General features: G+C 49.6%; 1 protein-coding gene across 2 annotated transcripts in view; it reads left to right on the top strand.

Moving 5' to 3' along the window:
* ZNF638 (zinc finger protein 638) overlaps positions 1–24,275 on the top strand; it is a 54,137-nt gene that overhangs the window by 23,278 nt on the left and 6,584 nt on the right. For both annotated transcript variants that reach the window (XM_030492312.1, XM_030492313.1), the window contains exons 3-21: positions 2,345–2,406; positions 2,660–2,698; positions 4,838–5,136; positions 6,042–6,370; positions 7,719–7,865; positions 9,024–9,155; positions 9,713–9,771; positions 9,942–9,979; positions 10,777–10,848; positions 11,048–11,215; positions 11,311–11,382; positions 12,549–12,613; positions 13,378–13,512; positions 13,649–13,777; positions 13,919–13,960; positions 15,008–15,148; positions 16,094–16,219; positions 18,639–18,688; positions 22,353–23,769. In XM_030492312.1, coding sequence (XP_030348172.1) covers positions 2,345–2,406; positions 2,660–2,698; positions 4,838–5,136; positions 6,042–6,370; positions 7,719–7,865; positions 9,024–9,155; positions 9,713–9,771; positions 9,942–9,979; positions 10,777–10,848; positions 11,048–11,215; positions 11,311–11,382; positions 12,549–12,613; positions 13,378–13,512; positions 13,649–13,777; positions 13,919–13,960; positions 15,008–15,148; positions 16,094–16,219; positions 18,639–18,688; positions 22,353–23,769 — 3,522 coding nt within the window. The remainder of the gene's footprint in view (positions 1–2,344; positions 2,407–2,659; positions 2,699–4,837; positions 5,137–6,041; positions 6,371–7,718; positions 7,866–9,023; positions 9,156–9,712; positions 9,772–9,941; positions 9,980–10,776; positions 10,849–11,047; positions 11,216–11,310; positions 11,383–12,548; positions 12,614–13,377; positions 13,513–13,648; positions 13,778–13,918; positions 13,961–15,007; positions 15,149–16,093; positions 16,220–18,638; positions 18,689–22,352; positions 23,770–24,275) is intronic.

The following is a 24,275-nucleotide window of genomic DNA, read 5'->3' on the forward strand; positions in this document are numbered from 1 at the left end:
GGACAAAGTCCTGGAGACTCAGTGTTTTCCCCAGGGAATTGCACTTGGAATCCCTTTGCTGAAGGGAACAACATGGGATCTGCCTCCCATTTCCTCCTGGTTGTTGTTCTACACCAAACCGGCACAAACAAGTGTGGGTGCTGTCCTGGTGTGCTAATTACCTTCCTAGAGACAGAAGAGGTGAGTTGAGGGCTGGAAACACCTTGCTGGTGGTGATCCATGAGTAACAGGAGGTTTGCCATTGGGATTGGCCAGTGTGACCTGCCAGAGGGAATGGAATATTCCTGCAGACTGGGAAGGACAAGGAGTTAATCCCAGAGGAGGAACATGCATGAATGGAGCGTCCTGTCATACTAGGAAACACAAGAGGGCATTGGCATAATGAAGGCTTGAAGAAGAGAGAATGTGTTGTTGTGAGGGAGGAGAATGTCTCTTTGTATCCTGCCAGGCCCCATGAACACCCCTTGGACCAGCGGCTGAGGACACTGGGAAGCAAAATGGGAACCCGTGCTGGTGCTTTCATTCTCCGACACCATGGAAGGGGATGCTCAAAGCCAATTCCCATTTGTTTTTAGCCCTTGGGCAATAGCCTTTCGTTTCCTGCCTGACTTTAAGACTAGAAAACCAGCGTTAAACAGCATTCCTAGGAAGGGGATTGCTCAACAACACCATGTTTTAGGAAAACCAATGTGCACCAGTGAATTCCTTGCTCTTCACTTGCTGTGTATCCATGGGGGACACAGCTCCACAGCTGTGGTGTCAGCCTGCTCTTCAATCCTCATGTGCTCTGGTTCAACTAGCGGGAGGAACACAAAGGGTCTTCCAAGGAATATGTTATGGGAAGAGCTGGGATGAGCAGAATTCCATGAGCACAGCTAGAAAATCAGTCAGTGCCTTCCTGAGCTTGGTTTAACTGTTGTATCTGTTTCTTGAGGAAGAGACAGTAAGTTTTGTGCTTAAAATGTGTTTTAATCTCTCTGAAAGCCCAGGGTTGCATAGGTGGAGTAAGGAGGGTTGAGTAGGTGTCTCATAGCACGTTGCAGTGTGTGTGTAGGGTGTGAGGAACTGCTGCTTTCATCCCGGTGTGCTTCCAAACGCCACGAAACTAACCGTGTCCTGCTCACATTAACTCATCCCCCTCAGGCTGTGAGGAAACCATCCCGAGCTTTGCTGCTAACCAAAGGTTCAGCCTTTTGGGCAAGAAACCAAAGGGTTTGATGCTGGTATTTTGTCATCCCCTGTGTTGGAAACCAGCTCGTGCTTAGAAAGAGCAACAGGGAATGTCACAACTGCAAGTTATGGTACGAAGCTTTGCTGTCAGCTGCTTTATTCAGCCATCATTGCCTGGTTTATATTGATTTATATGAATTTACATACATTTATTGTTGCTTATTTATTTAAATATATTGAAATATATTTATTTCAATGTATGTATTTGAAATCCTATGTATTTATGTAGGAATTTAGATATATTTATATGGTGAACTTACTTAGATCTAACCATTCTGATTCATATGGTGAAGTGCTGGCACAGGGTGCCCAGAGAAGCTGTGGCTGCCCCATCCCTGGCAGTGTTCAAGGCCAGGTTGGACACAGGGGCTTGGAGCAACCTGCTCTAGTGGAAGGTGTCCCTGCCCGGGGCAGGGGGTTGGAAATGGATCAGCTTTAAGCTCCCTTCACCCCAAACTCTGTGATTCTTGAGCTGAAGACATGCACAGTCGTGCCTCTATAGAAATAACACTTAAAGATACTGCCTTGTGTCAGGTTCTGTGATTGCTTCAGCTCAATTTGCTCTGTATGTGTTCACCAGGCTGACAAGCCATGAAGACCTCTAATAGTTTTGTTTCTTTTAATCTCTGGATGTTGGGTCATGCTCTTGTGTTCTAAGTGTGGTTACAACACCCAGTGTGTCACTGGAAGTCACAGGTTCATTTAACATGATGCATTTGTTCACCTTCCCCTTTGATTCCTTCCTGCTCTTTAACAGCTTTTAATAACCCAGAAGTCCTTTGCATAAAGAGTCTTAATTTCAAGTGAGGAATCTGACTTTGACACAAGATCATTTGGAAGGTAAATGTGATGGGAGGTAAAACATGATGGAAGGTAAAATGTGATGAAGGGTAAAATGTGATGAAGGGTAAAATGTGATGAAGGGTAAAATGAGATGAAGATAAAATGGGATGAAGATAAAATGTAATGGAAGGTAAAATGTGATGAAGGTAAAACGTAATGAAGGTAAAACGTGATGGAAGGTAAATACCCACACACCTAAGCACCAGTTGAGGTGCAATGCTGCCGTTTTATGTGCTAACCAAACCTCTCTGGATGTCTTCTCTCCACCCAGGACTGGATTCTGCATCAGAACACCCCTTCTCACATCGAGAGCTGCCGCCAGTTACGTCAACAGTAAGGAATCTCTTTCCAAAGTTCCCTTGGTGTTGGCTGTGCACACGTGGTCTGGGGAAGCACCTTGGCTTTCCTTCTCCAAGTGCTATCCCAAACTTAGCCCATCAGGGTCAAAGCTGAGCTGACGCTTGGTGCTTCTGGAGTGCTGAACGTGGGGCCGTGTGTCTGTAAACCCAGCTGCATGTAAGCACAGCCTTGTCTTCAGGGGCAGGTTGAGCTGCTTCACTGATGGTGTGTTCTTCATGTTTGACAGATACCCCGACTGGAACCCCGAGTCTCACTCCTCAAAGAGGTACCTGCTTTTTCATTACAGCTTCATTCAATGTTTTGCTGTTAGAAATAGCTAATTAATATGGTTATTTTCCTGCTCTGCTCCTGGCAGCTCCTTAGTGGTGTCATGTTTGGTTATAGAAGTCTCTGGGGTGGTTTTGTGGCTTTTGTCCTAAGTTCATTGAGATCTAAGGCAGAAGCTGTTCCCTGTGAGGGTGCTGAGGCGCTGGCACAGGGTGCCCAGAGAAGCTGTGGCTGCCCCATCCCTGGCAGTGTTCAAGGCCAGGTTGGACACAGGGGCTTGGAGCAACCTGCTCTAGTGGAAGGTGTCCCTGCCCGTGGCAGGGGTTGGACCTGGATGAGCTTTAAGGTCCCTTCCAACCCAAACCATTGCTGATGCTATGATCCATTAATAAGTGGCAAAATACCCAAAATTCTTCCATAAGAATAAGAGTAAAGTGTGAATTCTGGGCACTGCTCCTGTTGGCAGCCTCACCTTGAACCTTTCTTCTGCCCATGCTCAAGCCATAAGTTATCCCCTGTGACAGAAGTGACCGAGCGGGTCTGACCGCTGCTGGGTCACTGATCAAACCCTGATTCCAGACTTCTACACTTAATCTCTTTCCCAGTCAAACCACTCTTGTTTTTGGCTGGAAACCTGTTGGGGGAGCCAGGGCTGGCTCTGCTTTCCCAGCCCCTGCAGTGCACAGGTCCCTTGGGGAGCTACGTGATCCCAAGCTGAGAAAACACTGGAATCCGTGAACTCATCGCTCATCAATGATGCTCTTTAGTATTATGTGTTTTAAAACACACCCCGTGAGCTGATTCTGCTTAAATCTCAGCAGGATCTTCATCTTTAACCCATCCCTGGCAGTGTTCAAGGCCAGGTTGGACACAGGGGCTTGGAGCAACCTGCTCTAGTGGAAGGTGTCCCTGCCCGTGGCAGGGGTTGGAGCTGGGGGAGCTTTAAGCTCCCTTCTAACCCAAACCATTCCCTGCTTCTATGATTCATTCTCTGTTTCTATGATTGGATCATTTTACTGCTTCAATCTCTGTACATATTCCAATGTGTGCACAAATAGGAACGAGAGGACTGGGATTTTCCTGTGACTCTGCAGTAATCAGTTTGACATCAGTTTAGAAACCAAATTCATTCACAAAAGCAGTGTTGTGGGGGTCAGGTTAATTCGTGCGGTGCATCTGAGGTCTCCCCATGTTACAAACAGGCAGAAAGAAGACTTCAAAGAGCCTTAATAAAGCAAATAAACTTCTCAGGAGGGAATAATTCTGTCTTAAACCCTCAGTTTGAAACTGCTGGTCAGGGCTGGGGATGTTACGTACAACCAGGTAAAGGAAGCTGCTCTTGGCTGGATCTGTTGGAGAAGTGTTGAATGGTGGGAGGGAGGGATCTTTGGGGCTCGCTGGTGGAGCAGGAGCTGTTTGTAGGGTGCTGCTTTCTTCAGGCCTTCCCCATGACAGCACAGCTGCAGCTGGGAGGCTCCGCAGGGAGCTGCAGGCTCTGGGTGACCACCCCTGGGCAAGGTCAGTGAGCTTCCTGCTGCCACCCGGCTGCATGGCTCTGCCTTCTGCGGAGTGCCCTGGTGTCTTAGTGCATCCACATGTTTTCATTGGGCACAGGGATAATGGGATTTGTATGGATTTTAATGGTGTTTGGATCTTGGTAATTGAATAACACCGTGAGGTGTTGGTGTGGGAGGTAGGTTGGAGCGTCCTTTAGGAGACCTGAAGGTGGTTCTGCTGTCCTCATCCAGTCCTCATCCAAACCAGGCTGGGATTCTGTGATTCTAGAGTATCTTATGCTCCTTCCTGTATCCTTTCCCTCCTCCTATTATTCCTTCATAGCACTGCAGCTCATAACTTCTGTTTTCTTTGCTGTTTCTTTCTTCTTTCTCTCCTATTCCCTTCTTTTCAGTTCTATCTATCCTAAATCCTTTCTTCTTTCTTGTTCCATGCAGGTTGTTCTCTCCTCCTTGCTTCTTTTCACTTCTGTGTATCCTAAATCCACACGTTACCAGTGTGTAAAGAGTGATTTTTAACAAATGAGGCTCTAGACTTTATCACTTTTGGCTCTTTGAACTGACTCAGGTTAATCCTTCTTTCCCACCGGCTCAAATCCCATTCCGTGCCTTTGTTCCTTTAGGAATGCTGGTGACAGGAAGGAGAACCAGACCCCGAAGCGCCGCTCCAGCTCGTCCAGCCCCAGCCCCAGGCGGTCGCGGGCCTCCAGCTCCAGCTATGCCCCGCGCAGGTCCCGCTCCCGGAGCTCCGGACGCTTCAGGTCAAGGCCCCGAAGCCGGAGCCCGCGGCAGATGCGGCGGCTCAGCCCCAGGTACAGGTCGAGGTCTCCGCAGCGGTCGAGAAACCCTCTGAGAACCAGTTCACGACCCCAGAGATCTTCCAGCTATGACTGGTCATGGAGGAGGTCGAGCCGGTATCAAGGTAAGGGGTGGGTGCCCCCGGCCAGAGGGAAACTGCCTCTAATCCCTGCAAACAGGCCCTGGGCACTGGCTCAGGTGCCCAAAGAAGCTGTGGCTGCCCCAGCCCTGGCACTGTGCAAGGACCTTAAAGCTCCTCCAGCTCCAACCCCTGCCCCGGGCAGGGACACCTTCCACTAGAGCAGGTTGCTCCAAGCCCCTGTGTCCAACCTGGCCTTGAACACTGCCAGGGATGGGGCAGCCACAGCTTCTCTGGGCACCCTGTGCCAGCGCCTCAGCACCCTCACAGGGAACAGCTTCTGCCTCAGAGCTCGTCTCAATCTCCCCTCGGGCAGGTTAAAGCCATTCCCCTTGGCCTGTCCCTCCATCCCTTGGCCAAAGCCCCTCTCCAGGTTTCCTGGAGCCCCTTTAGGCACTGGAGCTGCTCTGAGGTCTCCAGGAGCTGCTTCATCCAGTCTCCCCCAGCCTGTGTTTGTGCTGGGGATTGTCCCCTCCCATGTGCAGGACCTTGCTCTTGGCCTGGTTGAACTCCATGGGGTTCACACAGTCCCACCTCTCAACCTGTCCAGCTCCCTCTGGATCCCAGCCCTTCCCTCCAGCGTGTGGGTCACAGCACACAGCTCCGTGTCATCAGCAAACTCCATCCCAGTGTCCATGTCACTGGCAGATGTAGAACATCCCCAGTCCCAACACCAACCCCTGAGGAACACCACTCCTCACTGGTCTCTACTTGGTCCTTGAGCCATTGACCACAACTCTTTGGGTGCAATCCAGCCAATTCCTTATCCACCCAGTGGTCCATCCATCAAATCCCTGTCTCTCCCAGTTTATCTTATTGTAACTTATCATGAACTTAGTGTAAGTTTTCAGAGCAAACCCTCCCAGCCTGGTGTTTCCCTTCTCCCACAGACAGAAAGGCAGCCCTGGAGGCAGTCATGAAAACTCTGGGACCTGGCTTTGTAGCAGCATTCAATAAACATAAGTCACTTCAAGCAGCTGGACAAGGATCTTCAGGATCAGGAAGATCCTCCAGCTCTCAAGGACTCCTAGAGAAGGTGTCTGGAAGCCTGAAGAAGCTACTGAAAGCAAGTGTTTCTTCAAAGGCCTCCAAAGATGGAGCTGGGTCAAGTTCTTCACCTGCTGAAGTTGATGATTTGCCCCAGAGTGAAGGGGTAGAAGAGGGGGAGGAAGGTTTACCCACAGGAACCAGTGCACCTCGTCCAACTTCTTACAACAGGGTGAGTTTCTTCCTGTTTTCCTCTGGGATGGTAAGAATTGGGTTGGTTTCTCATTGTTGGGGGATCATGTGGCGAGATGAACCATCCTGTTTGCTGATTCCGTGCAATAGATAGTGCCAGCTTAATGCAGAGGCTTGCAGCTACAGGTAAGTCTGGGCATCTCCATGGCAAGGGCCTTTCAACAAGGGCAGCAAAACCTCTCTGGTGCTTTCCAACAGCACAAAGAAATGTCCCTTAAAGGTGGCTCCTTGTTCTGCTGGGGTTTGGTTGAGGGTGAGTGATGGGCTCTCTTTGGAGCAGGGAAACTTGCTGTAAGAAGGCTCTTAAGCCAGTGTCCATCATCCTGACCACTTGGGTCTCTTGGGAACACCACCGATAAAGCAGATGGTGTTTTGGTTATGGGATGCATTCGTAGTCTCAAGCCTTTAGATGGTAAGCAGAGAGTATGTTGCCTAATGCTGTTGGAAGCTAATGGGTAGTATTGGAAGGAGCAACCTGCTCTAGTGGAAGGTGTCCCTGCCCTGGCAGGGGTTGGAGCTGGAGGAGCTTTAAGGTGCCTTCACCCCAAACCAGGCTGTGGTTCTGTGGTTCTTGGGATCCTCTGTGCTGGTTCCAGCTGGGATAGAGTTAATTCTCTCCCTGCTCACTGCTCCAAGGCTCTTTTGGCTTCCCTGTGAGCACAGCGCTGATAACACCCGGTGTTCAGTTGTTGCTCAGCAGCACTTGCCCTGCTCAGGGACTGTTCAGCCTCGTGCTCAGGGAAGGGGCACAAGAAGCCGGGAGGGAGCAGAGACAGGAGACCTGAACCCCAACCACCCAAAGGGATATTCCAGACATCCCATCCCATCCCACAGCACGTCAGGCTCAGGAGAGAAACTGGGGGGAGCCCCCGATCACTGCTGGGGCCGGGCAGCGCTCAGCCGTGGTGAGAACTGGTTTGTGCATCACTGCTCTTCACTGGGGTTTTATTGCCATTCCCCTTCCAGTTTTATATATCTCTCCTTATTATTTCCCTTATTATTACCATCATTAGTATTATACTGTATTGTACCTCAGTTATTAAACTGTTCTTATCTCAACGTGTGGCTTTTACATTCTCCTCCCCGTCCTGCCTGGGCTAGGAGGAAGGGGTGAGGAAGCTGCTGCATGGTACTTCAGTTGCCAGTTGGGTTTAACCACGACAGAGCTTTAAGGTCCCTTCCAACCCAAACCATCCTGTGATTCTATGACAACACCCCAGTGAACCAAGCGTCTACCTTGGAGTCATCATCATGGCAGGTCGTTTTCTCCCTTTCACTGGGCTGAACATGGGAAATTGGCTTATTTCTGTTCTGTTTCCTGTCTGCAGCTGCTGAGGGAGGAGCTGCTCAACTGTGGGACCGTGCTGCAGATCTCGGATTTACCCGATGATGGCTTTTCTGATCAGGACATCAAGAAAATCGTGCAGCCTTTTGGCAAAGTCAGTGATCTCATTGTGCTTCGCTCCAGGAACGAGGTGAGATTCCCTCCTGTGCAGTGCCTTTGGGTCAGAATGGCAAAAAGCCCCCCTGTTCTAGCAAGGAAAAAGTGTCCTGTTTGGATCTGCAGGTGGATATAGGGTAAGGCTTCTTGGACAGTTCATCATTAAAGCTCACATCCAGAGTCTTGGAATAGCTGGAAGTGTTAATTTTATAAATCAAATCCATCTTGCTACCCAAGTTAGTAACTGTTAGAGGAAGTAGGATGCCTGTGGGACAGTTAGATTGGATATTAGGAAGTATTCTTCATCAAGACTGTTGTCAAGCACTGCAGCAGGCTGCCCGGGGCAGTGGTGGAGTCACCGTCCCTGCAGAGACTTAACAGACATGTAAATAGGACATCCTGCATCCAGCTCTGGGGCAGCAGCACAAGAGGGACGTGGAGCTGCTGGAGCGAGGCCAGAGGAGGCCCCGGAGCTGCTGCGAGGGCTGGAGCAGCTCTGCTCTGGAGCCAGGCTGAGAGAGCTGGGCTGGGGCAGCCTGGAGAAGAGAAGGCTCCTGAAGGGGAGACCTTAGAGCAGCTCCAGTGCCTAAAGGGGCTCCAGGAAACCTGGAGAGGGGCTTTGGACAAGGGATGCAGGGATGGGATGAGGAGGCTTCCAACTGGAAGAGGGCAGAGTTGGATGAGATACAAGGAAGTTCTATACTAACAAGGGTGGTGGGACATTGGAATAGATTGAAGCTGTGGCTGCCCCATCCCTGGCAGTGTTCAAGGCCAGGTTGGACACAGGGGCTTGGAGCAACCTGCTCTAGTGGAAGGTGTCCCTGCCCGTGGCAGGGGTTGGAGCTGGAGGAGCTTTAAGGTCCCTTCCAACACAAACCAGTTTGTGATTCCATGATTCTATATTAAGGATCTTTTCCAACCCAAATTATTCTCTTCCATCTGAATGATTCTTTGATTCTAAGATGCAGATAGTGGACATCTGGGACGACCATAGCAGGCAACAGCTTGAAGAGGCTGGACCAGGTTTGGGTGGGCTCAGCCTTACCCATGAAGAGCCCCATTCACAAGTGGCTTTTCCTTTTGGCTGTGCTGGGGTCCCCCCACTGTCAGGAGCAGATTTGTCTGAGGAGACCCTGCAGTGGGTTATCTCTGGTGTCTGTAAGCTGAGGGCTGAACTATCCATCGATTTCAGGCCTTCCTGGAGATGAACTACAAAGAAGCCGTGATCGCGGCGGTGAAGTACGGTGAAACGGTGCCGGTGCTGGTGAACGGCAAGAGGGTGAAAATCAGCATAGCAGAGAAACCCAGAGCTCCCCCCGGGCAGGTGAGTGCTGTGGGCACACCGCAGGGCGCTGGGGGAGCTTGGTTAGTGCTCCATCACCTGAGGGACTCCAGAATAGTGCTTTTAATATGTTTTTAATATCATTGTCATAAAGAACAGGCTGGAGAATTGTTCAGAGGCACTTCCTAAACCTCCAGATTTCCACTTTTCTTGGGTATATTTGGTGTTTGTGAATAACACCCATTTAGCAAACACTGAAAGATGCAACCTATATTAATATATACTTAATTAGAATTAATAACTATTAATACTATTTTATATGCAGCCTATATTAATATATATACTTAATTAGGATTAATAACTATTAATACTATTTTATATGCAACCTATATTAATATATATACTTAATTAGGATTAATAACTATTAATACTATTTTATATGCAACCTATATTAATATATATACTTAATTAGGATTAATAACTATTAATACTATTTTATATGTTTTTTATATGTATATATTTTATATATGTATATATACACACATTTATATATAAAGCATAAATGATGCACTAAAAGTTCTTCTTTCTGTCCCTTCCAGGCCAAAAAGACTATAAAGAAACGGGCTCAGAATGTTAGAAAGGCTGCACCAGGCACCAAGTAAGTGTTGCTGTTACTCACATCAGTGTTAGTGACAACAACTGGGAACCAAATGGGGTGCTCCTGGTTTGGTGTCTTGTGTTTTACTGGCTTGGAGCTTTTTCAGCTGTTTCGATGTTCGTTGCTTACCTTTCAAAGTGATTTTTCTTTCCTTTCCCCCCTTATAATAGAAAAGATCCGAATGCCACCACGAAGAAGTTCATTGCAGGTGAGGTTGTGGTACCTTCCGTCTGGTGCTATCTCTGTTATTCCCTTCCCTCTTTATTCCCATTTCTTTTATGTGAGTGATTTTCATCACAGGGACTGAACAAGTCCAGCAGCTGCTGGAAAATGCCTGGTTCATGCTTTCAAATATTGTCCTTTTCATTCCACCTCGTTGTCCTCTCTTTAGAAAACACCTCAAACCCCAACCCTCCAGCAGCAACAAAACCTCACCTTGCCCTGAGCTTATGCTCTAATTTTACGTTTGCCCCAACCATTGGGAGATGATTGTGGCAACGTGGGCTCCAGAAATAAGTAATTCCTCAAGTTGACTTCAGTGTATTCAGCACCCTCTCCCACAGTGAGGGCAGTGCTCCTCAGTGTCTTCTGTTCCTGGTATGGTCCAAAACTGGTTTGGGTTGGAGGGACCTTAAAGCTCCTCCAGCTCCAGCCCCTGCCCCGGGCAGGGACACCTTCCACTAGAGCAGGTTGCTCCAAGCCCCTGTGTCCAACCTGGCCTTGAACACTGCCAGGGATGGGGCAGCCACAGCTTCTCTGGGCACCCTGTGCCAGCGCCTCAGCACCCTCACAGGGAAGAGCTTCTGCCTCAGAGCTCATCTCAATCTCCCCTCTGGCAGGTTAAAGCCATTCCCCTTGGCCTGTCCCTACATCCCTTGGCCAAAGTCAGTTGTAAAAGTACCACTTGAATTGCTGCAGTTTAAACTGGTTTTGTGTGTATTTTTATATTCTTTGTAAGTAAATCTGTAATAAGCATTTCTTCTTACACTTGGTTATTTTATGTAGGTAAAAAAGAGAAGACTAAGAAATCAGCATTGACAGGAGAGAGTAAAATCAAGAAAACTTCAAACACTGCAGGTAAGGGAAGTGAGAACTCTTGCTCTTTGTTAGGAAACCATGAGCTGGTGCTTTTCCATCTCCCTATCCCTGTCCCCTTTCCAGAGCAAGTATTTGAGTTCTAGCCTGTGCTTCTCCCACCTTTCACTGTACTGGCCACAAGAGATGTTAGACAGGGAAAAGCACCTTTCTGATGCTTCTTCCTGCTGTAACCCACCAGCCAAATCTCTAGATGAAGATGTTCAGATCCCGACGGAAGCTGAAATGGAAGCTGAGGAGACAAAGCTGTCAGAGCCACAGAACATCACAGAAGGGGACAGAGATCCAGAGGCTGGGAAGGCAGCAGAGACCCAGGCCCAAGGAGCCACCAATCCTGCAGCTCTGCTGGGTAACTCTGAGCTCATGTGCTGGTTTTGACTTACTCTGCTTGCTGTAAGTGATGGGAGGTTTCACATGGTGATGTCCTCTTCATTTATTTCGTAGAGAAAGTCTCCCCAATGCCTCAGGAGGCAGCAGTGGACTTGAATGAGTTAAATAAAGCTTTAATTGGTCAAGGTAAGTTGCACATGGGCAGGGTTTTAGTCTGTCCTAAAGCTCCCTGATCTTGTGAGCTAAATGGGAATGCTCCTGAGGCCAGGAAACTCGAATGGCACAGGGTGTCAGGAAACATCTATTCATAAAGGGTCACTGGCTGGACCACGAACCAGCAGCTCATGTGTTGGCTGAGGTGGCTTTCACCTTTCAGCAGACATGATGTTTTCACCTTGAGCTTTTCAGTGCGACAAGGGGACTTGTATTTACAGCTCCTCAGAGCCAAAGGGTTCAGGCTTTCTGCAGCTCCTGTTTGCAGCTCCCTCACTGATGCTCATTGCTGCCCATTGCCGCCTGGAGCTGGTTCTGTAGATGCTGTTTTCCCCATGTTTTATAACTGATTCATGACAGACTGTGCTTTACACATAGTGTGTGTTAGTTCTCACTTACTCTGTGACAGTGGAGATAGGGCAAGGTTGTAGTTTCTGAACCTGTCAGAGATAGAGACAAATATTTTACAGTCAAAATGATTCTACTTTAGCTGTGCTTCCTGTCCCATATGGTTGATGTTACTGTGTTTCACAGGATCAGACTGGTTTGAGGTGAAGGGACCTTAAAGCTCCTCCAGCCCCAACCCCTGCCATGGGCAGGGACACCTTCCACTAGAGCAGGTTGCTCCAAGCCCCTGTGTCCAACCTGGCCTTGAACACTGCCAGGGATGGGGCAGCCACAGCTTCTCTGGGCACCCTGTGCCAGCGCCTCAGCACCCTCACAGGGAAGAGCTTCTGCCTCAAGAGCTCATCTCAGTCTCCCCTCTGGCAGGTTAAAGCCATTCCCCTTGGCCTGTCCCTGCATCCCTTGTCCAAAGCCCCTCTGCAGGTTTCCTGGAGCCCCTTTAGGCACTGGTGCTGCTCTGAGGTCTCAGTTGTGAACTGATAAGGTCTCAGTGTCAGCAGAGTGTGTGTGTTAATCCAGGGATATTAATTCATTTTGTATCCCTGCGTAAAGCTGTTCTTCCTGCAAGCATTTACCTCACCCAGTCCATGTCATTCGTCACTGTAACTTCCATGAAGGAATAGTTCACCTTTCACAACAGCAGTGGTGCTAAGATGTAATGATAGAAGCTCTCAAAGCTCTGTAGATGTCAGGAAACCTCAAGTACTAAACTATTCCCACCTCTTGTATTCTAGAAGCCACCATAATGACAATAAAGAGTGAAGAACCCACAGACCCAGGAGGCCAGGTCAGTGTAAAGGTGAGTCTGGAAGCTGTGAGGACAGAGGTGCCATTCCCATGTGCTGCATGAAAACCTCCCATTTACATCCCCAGCCTGTTAAGCTCCTTGAGGAATAGTGGGTTTAGTTTCCCCGTGCTGGTTGTGGCTTCACAGACATCCACCATCTCACTCTGGGGCTGTTGGTGGTGATCCCAAAGCTCCTTTGTGCTCAGATCCTTGGCACTGTCCTGCTGCAGGTTCCTGCTCCTTGGATGCAGCCTTGGCACATCCACTCCTGCAGTGTCTGATGTGTGGGTTTGTCACGATATAAAGTGGTGGCATAATTATAGGTGTTTAGTGAAGGAGGGAGCCTGAGGTATGTGCAGAATTCCCTAAGGGGTAGATACATCCACACTTAAAGTGAATCATAGAATCATGGAATGCTTTGCGTTGGAAGGGACCTTAAAGCTCCTCCAGCTCCAACCCCTGCCATGGACAGGGACACCTTCCACTAGAGCAGGTTGCTCCCAGCCCCATCCAGATGAACTCTTTGGGATGAAACTGGAGTGATTATACTGGAGGTTTCTCTGTCCATGCTCTATTATTCATTTTCTTGCCATTATCAAGTAAATAGTAAGTAAATTTACATTTATTTACTATTAAACCTTATCTCCTGGTACAAGTCTGAAGCCCCAACTGTGGGTCAACAGTGGGTTTAGGTAGTAAAACCCAACACACTTCAGAACTGCAGCAGGTCTGATGTAGAATGAAGGAATAGCAGCAACATTCACTGTCTCTTGCAGCAGGAGACGGATGATTCCTGTGTGATCCTGATTTCAAACCTGCCTGAGAAAGGGATTTCTGTGGAGGAAGTTTCCAACCTCTCAAAGCCATTTGGGGGACTGAGGGATGTGCTGATCCTCTCATCTCATAAGAAGGTATTTTGAGTGGTGGTCAGTAGTAATTCCACCTAAAGAAGCAGCTTCTAACACACACACACATGCTGCTGTAGCTCAGGAAGCATCAATGTGAGATTAAAGTGTTTAATAATGTCCATTTTCTCTGTTTCAAAAGGCATATCTTGAAATCAGTAGGAAATGTGCAGATTCCATGGTGAAGTTCTACACATGCTTTCCCATGTCTCTGGATGGAAACCAGCTCTGCATCACCATGCTGCCTCAGTGCCAGAGTGTCAGAGATGAAGTAAGTGAGCAAATGGGTTGAAATTCCAGGAGATGGGATGGCATTTGGATAAGGAGCAGGATTTTGTATTGGAGCTGACTTTTATACTGTATTTTACAGTTCCCATCTTAATGTCTCTGTATTTGCTGTTTTCTGTTGCAGGAAGCACTTTTCACTGCTCTCATTAAGGATTCTGACCCGAAGGTAAGTCTGACTCCTCCTGCTATCCAAATACATGGTTTTAAATGAGAATTCCTATCCTTCACGCTGAAATATTATCTCAGCTTTCTCTTCAATTAGATGCTGCTCTGTGTTTTCATGGCTGGATGGGCAGGGACTGGCAGGAGTAAATGTTCACTTAGTTTAGCTCCATGATGCGTAAAGCCCAAGGAATTAAATATTAACAGGAGTCCTGGGAGACCATCTCCTTCTGTTTGGGTACTTTCATGCTCTGATAGCACCTGCAACTCAGCCAGTGCACAGTGTTGGCCTCTTTGTAACAGCACCCATTCTCCCTGTGTGTTTTCTAGCCAGATATTATGGGTTAAGGATCAAAACCACCTCTGTGGTTGTTCAGTGTAGTGTGGCTCCCTTCTTGGCTCTCTCCTCCTGCACTGCACTTCCACTAAGGGCTGACAAGAAACCTGGAGAGGGGCTTTGGACAAGGGCCTGTAGGGACAGGCCAAGGGGAATGGCTTTAACCTGCCAGAGGGGAGATTGAGATGAGCTCTGAGGCAGAAGCTCTTCCCTGTGAGGGTGCTGAGGCGCTGGCACAGGGTGCCCAGAGAAGCTGTGGCTGCCCCATCCCTGGCAGTGTTCAAGGCCAGGTTGGACACAGGGGCTTGGAGCAACCTGCTCTAGTGGAAGGTGTCCCTGCCCGGGGCAGGGGTTGGAGCTGGAGGAGCTTTAAGGTCCCTTCACCCCAAACCAGGCTGGGGTTCTGTGACTCTGATCTCACAATGTTCCTGTAAGATAAAACAACTTGATCCTTTTAGGTTTGCTCTTCATTCCCGGGAAGCACGGCTGGGTCTTTTGACAGTCAGCTTAGAAAATGGAAAATGATAGAACCAGAATGGTTTGGCTTGGAAGGGACCTTAAATCTGGTGTCAATGTGGAAAGGGGAATGTTTGATATGTGTGAATGCTCCTTTCCATGAGATGTGAGTGATAAGGGGGTTTCCTGGGAGGCTTTTCTAACCTAGTTCAATGCTGTTACAAAGTTAAAGCAAGTTTTGTCATTGCTGCTCTTTAGGTGAATAGTGAAACTGTTCACAGCCAGTTTGTGCATCTGGGGAACTTGCCTGATGATGGATACAGAGAACTCGAAGTAGTTTGTGTGGGACTTCGCTTTGGAAAAGTGGATCATTATGTTGTGCTGAAGAACAAGAACAAGGTAAAGTCACCTCCCAGCGCCAAGAATGTTCTGCTCTTGAGAGAACAAACTTTCGGACTGTTTCCCACTCATCCTGAACAAGAAAATCCTAAAATCCCAGGTTGGAAGGGAGCTCCAGGATCAGCTGCTCCAACCTTTCCAGGCACAGCATGACCTAGCCTGGATGCCCAGCTCCCTGTGCAGCCCAGCCTTAACAGTGTCCAGCACTGGGGAGTCACCACTTCCCCGGGGAGATTATTCCAGTCTCTGGTTGTTCTCATTGGGAAACATTTTCCTCTTGTGTCCGGTTGGAATCTCCCCAGCAACAACTTGTGCCCATCACTCCTCGGCTTTCCCATGGGACTCCTTGTCCAAAGGGAGTCTCCATCTTCTCTGCAGCCACCCTTTAACCACTGCCCCATGGTGACAAGGTCTCCCTGAGCCTTCTCTTCTCCAGCTACACAGTCCCATCTCTCTCAGCCTTTCCTCACACGCTTCCCAGCCCTTGGATCATGTTTGTGGCCCTTCCCTGGACCCCTCCAGCCCCTCCACATCATCTTTGTACAGCAGGGACCAAACCTGAACCCAGTATTCCAGGGGTGGCCTGACCAGTGCTGAGCAGAGTGGGACAATGACATCTTTATCTCTGCTGGGGATGCCTTTGTAGATGCTTCAGGCTCCACTGGCTTGTGATGGAGTTCCTTATTTAGTCCCAAAGATAATTCCAGATGGAGAGATTTCTCTCTTCAGCCTTTCAGGAAGAGGAGTCTGGTGGTGTCTGTATCCAGAACAGGATTCCATCCAAAAATGCTGCTCATTTCAAATGAATTTCAAGTGGAGGAGGCGAAACCCTTCAAGAACACTGGATATCACATGCTGTACCAACTCCATGTACTAGGCTTGTCCTGCAGTGCAGAAATAGCTGAGGTAACAGTGAGCTGAAGCTTGTGCTGCTTTTCCTTCTAGGCAATCCTGCAGTTGGATAGTCCCAAGTCAGCCAGATCCATGTTCAGCTTCCTGAGGCAGTACCCATACAGCATGGGCGAGCACACCCTGACCTGCACGCTGTCACCCAAGGGAGAGGCTGCTGAGGTGAGGCTCCTTCTCTTCCATACTTCCTTGTTCTTATGGACTAGAGCCACCTGCCCATGGAGAACAGCTTCTGGTGCTGCTCTCAGCAGTTCCTGCAGTGGTTGCAGTCACTGTGGAGAGTGAAGCCTGTGTCACAGCTGGGAACTGGGTCCTTGTGGCACAGGAGGGGGAGTAGGGGTGGCTGTTTGTGTGTCCTTTGTCTTTCTCTGTGTTTTACCTACATATGTGGAAACTCTTTCCATTATGAAAGTATTTCTTAATGAAGGATGAAGAGAAAAAGGAGGAAAGGAGGGAAGCAGTGATTTATTACTGGTTGGAAAAGGATCGATGAGTGAATTTAGAGTTCATCTGATCTAGCTTGATTCATCTGCTTTAGTCCTCTTGATTCTGGAGAGGGGCTTTGGACAAGGGCCTGTAGGGACAGGCCAAGGGGAATGGCTTTAACCTGCCAGAGGGGAGACTGAGATGAGCTCTGAGGCAGAAGCTCTTCCCTGTGAGGGTGCTGAGGCGCTGGCACAGGGTGCCCAGAGAAGCTGTGGCTGCCCCATCCCTGGCAGTGTTCAAGGCCAGGTTGGACACAGGGGCTTGGAGCAACCTGCTCTAGTGGAAGGTGTCCCTGCCCGGGGCAGGGGTTGGAGCTGGAGGAGCTTTAAGGTCCCTCAGCCCAAACCAGGCTGGGGTTCTGTGACTGTGCAGAAGCTGTGACAGTCTCATTGACAAAGATGGGAACACCAGCACTTGCTGCCAGTTCTGTGTTCCTCTTGCACATCCTCCTTCTCCTTATTTCATAGAATCATTGGATAGTTAGGGTTGGAAAGGACCTGAAGATCATCCAGTATCTTCAGCAGGATTCAGTTTGGACATTATCAGCAATATTACAGAAGTAAAACAAGGACGGGGTTAAGTGAGCACTGACATTACCACTGCCACTGTGCCCCTATCAGGGTGCTCAGCCCCCCTGGACTGGAGCAGCACCCTGTGTCACCCACTGTGTGCTGCTGGGAAGAAGCACTATTTGGGAAGCAGAGTGTGAATGCCATCCTTTGTTAGCATTGAACCCTGATGCAACATTTGTAGTGACAAAGACATGTTATTCTGTTGCTACACTACATGCAGGGAACTGCTGGAACAAGCAGATTTGAGTCACAGTGCTCCCACAATGAATCCCTGAGAGGCATTCCTTAGCACAAGCACTTTAATGCCATCTAGCTCATTTTTCAGTGCTAAAGGAGCTTATTTCTGTGGTCTAGACTTGAAGAAAAGCTTGTAAGTCTGAAGATGTGGCTATTTTCTTCAGCTGCCAAGTCAGTCTAACAAAAGATACACCCAGAAATGCATCTGACATCATCTCACAGGGCTATAATCTGTGTTCTTGGAAAGGAGCTGAGGTTCAGCACATCAGCTTCTGGGGGAGCTGCCTGCCTGGGTTTGCTGCTCAAGAGGAGAGCTGGTGGGTGATGTGAGGGCTGGAGGCTGTCTGGGGCAGAGCGCTCCTGACATGATTGAATTGTTCATCCTTGGAGAAGGCAGGAGGAAGGTCAGCAAAACCTCCACCTTACACTTCCCGAGGGCTGCCTTTGGCCTGGTTAGGGTGCTGGTTGGCACAATTCCTTAGGAAGCGTCACTGAAGGACAAAGGGGTTCAGGAATGCTGGATGCTCTTCAGAAATGAAATCCTTAAGGGGAAGGAGCGGGTGGTCCCTGTGTGCAGGGAAGAGACCAGCCTGGCTGAACAGGGAGAGAGTGCTGGAACGCAGGGAAGGACACTTGGGAAAGACTCATGGAATGGTTTGGGGTGAAGGGACCTTAAAGCTCATCCAGCCCCAGCCCGGCCTTGAACACTGCAGGGATGGGGCAGCCACAGCTTCTCTGGGCACCCTGTGCCAGCGCCTCAGCACCCTCACAGGGAACAGCTTCTGCCTCAGAGCTCATCTCAGTCTCCCCTCTGGCAGGTTAAAGCCATTCCCCTTGGCCTGTCCCTCCATCCCTTGGCCAAAGCCCCTCTCCAGGTTTCCTGGAGCCCCTTTAGGCACTGGAGCTGCTCTAAGGTGTCCCCTTCAGGAGCCTTCTCTTGTCCAGGCTGCCCCAGCCCAGCTCTCTCAGCCTGGCTCCAGAGCAGAGCTGCTCCAGCCCTCGCAGCAGCTCCGGGGCCTCCTCTGGCCTCGCTCCAGCAGCTCCACGTCCCTCTGGTGCTGCTGCCCCAGAGCTGGACCAGGACTGCAGGGGGGGTCTCCCCAGAGCACAGCAGAGGGGCAGGATCGCCTCCCTGAGCTGCTGCTCACGCTCTGGGGGTGCTCCCAGCACACTGGGCTCAAGCACACTGATGGGTCATGGGGAGCTCAGTTATTTGCTGGGTTATACAAGTTCTGTGCTGGTGCTTCTGAAAGTCTCAGATGCTGACCCTGATTCTTGCCTTTCAGGCTGAAGCTGTGAAGAAGGAAGTGAAGCAGGAGGAGCCAAGCCTTGGCAGGTATGCCTTTGCCCTGTCTGAGCTTTCTGTCAATGTATCTGTGGTGTTGGTGCTTACCTGTGGAAGAGGAAGCACTTTCTGAGCCATCTCTAGCTAAGCTTGGTGAAAATCCTGCTCTGAGATCCATCATCTGTTCCCTCTGTCACCGCTTTGAGCTTCCTGTGTCCTGTGTGTGGGACGTGGCGCGTGTTGCCGCAGAGCTGTGATGTCTGTGATTCCTTTGGGAGAACATGGGCTGAAACCCTCTTTTCTCTGTAATGCCTTGAGTTATTATTGTTTTCCTCATTTGGCCAGGATTTTACCCCAGGTCCTGGGAAGTATGTTGGGATATACGTGTTGGTAAGCCCAGTTTTTGTTGTATTGAACCAAAAAGCACTTGCTCTCTTTTGTCCTCCAGCACTTTCCTCTGTCAGAGCATCTGGCTCCACTGTTTCTGTTTCCAAATGCTAAAAATAAACTGGAACTTCCTTGTTTAACTGATTAACATTCACTTCATGCTGTGATACAGGTCCCTGACCTGATTCAAAACCAATGTTTAGGTGCTGTATTAACATCAGAACCTACACATGGGGAGTGGTGGGATTGGTATGTTCCATTTACAACTGTTTGCTTGTAGTAAAATTCCTAATTGTGGAATATCTGTTGGTTTTAGAGTCTGGATTATGTTTTTTTAATGCCTGGATAGATGATTATGAGAGTTTTTGTTAACAAATATGACTTCCAACACTTTCTGTGACTCAAATCCATATTTCTACCTAAGTTATATCAAACCAAAAGTGTGCAATAATGATCCTAAAGTTCCATTTCCAGTGATGCCATTTTACTGTCATGGATTGTTACTCTATCTCCAAACCCTGTTCTTTATAAAAGCAGAGTTAAATCATTCCTAACTTGAGGAAACCTCTCCTCAGATCCAGTTGGAAGCTGTTAGTTTCGGAGCTGTCTCCGAGTCGCAGGTGGCAGATGTGCAGGTACCCTCCTTGATCCCAGCCTTAGGCTTCAGCTGCTGCTGGAATTCATCAAAACAAGCAACTCTTCCATGAATCCCAGCCTCTTCCCTGCATCCTGCAGTGGCTGTTGAGGAGCAGGCGATCCAAGTTTTCCCTACAAGTATCCCTACACCCAGCCTCCTTGCCTGCGGCAGCTCTTCTCCTTTGTGACTTGACTCATTGTAGTTACATCTAATAAGAAGCAGAAAATATCTTTAATAATGGAGATACAAAGACCTTGTCCCATGTTTCTGGGGAGGGAAGGAGTAGTAAATTTGGGGAGCAGAAGGAGCTGCCCTCCTGCTTGTCCAGGATGAGGAGATGAGCTTGAGAAACCTTGGAATGCTGCTGGGAGCTCGGTGGTTGTCCAGCCAAGCAGGGAGTTCATCCAGCCTTGTGGCTGATGTGTTCACGTGGACTCACCTGCTCTTGTCAAGGATGCTCATGCATTTTGGTGGCATCTCTTTTCCTCAGCTAAAGCTTTTCCTGGCCGGGTGAAGACTCAAGGAGCATCCCACTGCTCCTTCCAGTCCTCAGTAGCAAGCAGGTTGTGTCCCTGCTGTGGCACAGCCTCTGTGCTGGTGGTTCCAGGGCTGATCCCAAGCCTTTCCCTTGCTATCTCAATGGCTGTGTACAGCAGCTAGAGCAGGGCTGTCTTGTGCAGGAGCCAAGCCCAGGTACTGCTGGTTTCCCCTTTGCACTAACTTCTGTGCAGGAAACATGTCTTGAAGGTCTCCATGAAACTTCTTTCCCAAAGCTTGACAGGTCTTTTAAGTGTCACTTCAAGCACCTGGATGCTTCTTCAGGCTCCTTGATCATCTTCATCTCTGCACGTTGCTGCCTCTGCAGAGCTCTTCTTCAGCCACTTCACTCTGGTTTGAATCTGTCCATGGAGCTGGCCAGGACTTTTTGGGAGGCACAGGGTGGGTGCTGGCATGAAAGGAGAAAGTCCTGAGGATTCAGAGACTAACATAGAATCCTGGAATGGTTTGGGTTGGAAAGGACCTTAAAGCTCCTCCAGCCCCTGCCCCGGGCAGGGACACCTTCCACTAGAGCAGGTTGCTCCAAGCCCCTGCGTCCAACCTGGCCTTGAACACTGCCAGGGATGGGGCAGCCACAGCTTCTCTGGGCACCCTGTGCCAGCGCCTCAGCACCCTCACAGGGAAGAGCTTCTGCCTCAGAGGGTTTAGATTGATTCCAGGTCTTAAGAAGCGCATTGGGGATTAAGACACTGGGATGAGTGAGGCTGCTTTTCTTTCCTAAGGCTCCAGGTACTGTGAGTGGAGCTGCTCGGGCTCGGGGGGACATTCCCAACGTGTTCTGGAGCACACACACTCCGGCCAAGCTGCAGGATCCCACTTCCCTAGGACAGGAGTGTCTGAATCGTGCTGTGAGTGTCCACTGGACACCAGGTCAGGACTAGTACATCTCTGCCAGCATTAAGCTGGTGTCTTGAGAGGTTTTGGTGCAGATTCACATCCCTTCTTCTCTCTCTGTTGCATTTTGTAGCATGAAGGACAGTGCCCTTGGTCCAGAGGAAACCCTGGAGCTTGGGTTTGGGTGGTAGCAGAGCTGTTAACCGAGTTTGCCTGTTCTCATCCTTCCATCGACTCCATGTATTGTGTCTTCATCCCCCATGTGGCCACTTCAGGACTTAACATCTTCATCCTCACTGAGTTCCAGCTGATCTGGCTTCCCTTTACCTCACTGGCATCCTGCTGGGTGGGAATAGCACCCAAATATCAGCCTGCTCTGCTCTGGTTTTATTGTCAGGAGGGTTTATCCCAACGTGCAGCCTTTATTCATCCCCATAGGTCCTGAGAAGCCCCAGCACAGCAGCTCCGTGTGTGAAGCACTGGTGGATGATGGCTTTGCTGCTTGTGTTTCAACACTTAGGGGCATTGTCAGCGTTGGCATTCCAGCTCTTTTCCACCTCGGGATGTGTGAGGTGCTGGGATACTTGTTTTCTGCAGGGAAAGGGACACAGACATCTCTAATCCCAGTGCTTCCCAAGTCATCTGTGGAGGATTCTTTCTTGCAGAGAAGAAGAAAGCACTGGCTGTAACTGATGTTCCCTGAAAAGCTCTATCCTTGTGCTGTCACCCTGGGCTTTATTATCCCAGGAGCTCATGGTGGGATTATGGAGTCAACCAGAGCCTCCCAAAAGCAGCCTCTGGGCATGTTTTGGGTGAGGTTAACGCAGTTAAACCCAAATCAACCCATTCTTCCCCCCAGAACCTGAACCAAAAGCCCCAACCTTGAGGCTTTTACAGCACGTAGAATTGTTCTCTAGGCTGGTGACTGCAGAGTTTGCTGTCCTCAAACGCAACAGAACTCCAGTAATTCCTTAAACAGGGAGAATGAAGCTTTGTTTTCACTGTGTGTGTGCTTTCCCAGCCTGCCCTGCATCAGGGCATCTCAAGTTTAGCTGTTCCTGTCAGAGCTGGCTGCAGGGAACACAGGAGCAGAGGCTTTGAGGTGGATGAAAGCAAAGCATAAACGCAATGAGGCATTCACCTCCAGGTTAAAATGAGGCATTTTAACACCCAGAGGGGAGATTTCCAAGCACTAAATGCAGCAGGAACCCCCCCCACCATTGGCGTCAAGAGCTTGCTGGTAACTGTAGAATTCTCCAACATGGTTTGATTTCTTGTGTTTCTTTTAAATGCATTTAGCTCTGGCTTGACAAAATATCCAGAGGGATCAGGAGTGGTGCAAAGAGCAGCTGCTAATCCTCCCGTAGAGCCCAGTGTGGCAAAGAAAGGAGCCGTTGCCATCTCTCATGTCAAAGAAGAGGTGTCAGCAGGACACATGGAGCCCTCTGAGGCCCACCTTGAAAGAGCAGGAAGGGACTTTGCTGCGAGACTGGTGGAGGCGCCGGTGGAGAAGGTGGACACTGGAGTTACTGCAGCATCCATCAAACCCGCTGGTGCTGAGCCACCCCAGGTGAAGTTGGAGGAGATGCCACCACCACCACCCAGCGTGGAGAAAGAGGAGGCAGCTCAAGATGATACCAAACCAGTGCTGCCTGAACCTGCTGTTGTACCCGCACCAAAGAAGGAGGCTAAAGAGCAAGGTGAAGGGTTGTCCTCTCCTGCTGTTGAACCACCAGAAGAACTGTCCCATGTGGGCAAGGCTGAAGATGTGCCATCAGGTTGTGCTGTGACCCCGGCGGGAGGGGAACCCGTGGTGGTTGTCCCCAAGGTGATGCCCCCCAGCTCTGGCCTGGCACCAGTGCAGGTGGTGTTATCTGCTGTGACACGAACAGCCAACAGGTTGGATGCTCCTGAAAAGAAACCTGGGTTTGATGTGGTGAAACCCAAACTTGAAACGTCTGCAGCTCTGCTAACGGAGAAGAAACCTGTGCTTAAAGCTTGGGCAGCCGTGGAGAAGAAGCTGGATGGAGCTGGAGCAGGCAGAGAGGTGAAAGCAGAAGAGCCTGCACTCAGAGCTGGAAGAGCTGTGGAGGAGAACCCCAGAAAGCTTTTGGTCAAGACTGGGGCAGAGACGCAGAAGAAACTGGAACAACCCGTGGCCAAGGTTGGGGCTGTTACGGTGAAGGCTGCAAGTGCTGTCAGTGAGAAGAATGAGGGAAGTTTGGTCAAAGCCCATCTAAATAAAGGGGCAGGAGCATCAAGAGCTGATGAAACCCCCAAAGCTGTTACATTGAACTCCCCTGTATGTGTCAAGGAATGTTCCTCTGCTGCTAAAACGATCCTGAGGGCAGTGCTGTCTCTTCCAGACATAGCCAAGTCAAGGGTTCCAGCATGGAGAAACGAGCCTTCCTCGTGTAAAGGAGGGGAGCAGAAACCCCCCTCGAAGCCTGAGCCCCAAAGCCCGGCGGTGGTGGAGAAGAAAACCACGTCGAAAGAAGGGGATGCCCCCAAACCTGAGAGCAACAGAGCAAGCCTGGGAGATGGCAGCAGCGCTAAAGCGAACAGAAGCTCTGTTGTGGATGGCAAGGGAGGCAATGGGAGGAATTCATCCCAGCAAGAGAAGGAGTCCCGAGTGGAATCTAGGGCTAGTTCAAAACAGACTCAAGAGGGAGAGAGTAGATCCTCCAGCATGAAGAAAGACAACAGCAGCACTAAGGTGAGGAGGGCAGGAAGGCCGGTTCCGTTGCCTCATGAGTAACTAACTCCATGCTCCTCTCAGACGTTGAGGCTGGGCCCATGAGGGCACGTTCCCCTCCCCTAATCCATGAGGGAGCTGGTGTGGGCCAGCAGCCCAGCTGGAATAGCGTGATGGTGGCCAACCTTTAGATGCCGTGTGAGCAATGCAGGTACGTAACTGCTTTGAGAACGCTACTTGGATAAAAGTTGAGGAAGGTGGTTTTGGAATGAGCCTTCATTGAGTGTCATAACTTTATGTTCTTGGATTAATGGGAATTAATAAGCTGTGTGTCCTTCTGTGAGCTGGTATTTGCTTTGTCAAGCCCTGCACAGACCCTGGTTACTGAAAAGAGGCTGTTAACCTGTGACTTGGTGCCTGGACTCTACCGCTGATGCTTGGCTTAGTGGTGTATTTGCCACGAATGGGATCAGGAGCAGCAATCTGGACAACTTAAAAGTTCCTTAAGGGAACAGAGCCCTAGCTGA

Source organism: Strigops habroptila, chromosome 7 (assembly GCF_004027225.2).
Source record: "Strigops habroptila isolate Jane chromosome 7, bStrHab1.2.pri, whole genome shotgun sequence".
NCBI lineage: Eukaryota > Metazoa > Chordata > Aves > Psittaciformes > Psittacidae > Strigops > Strigops habroptila.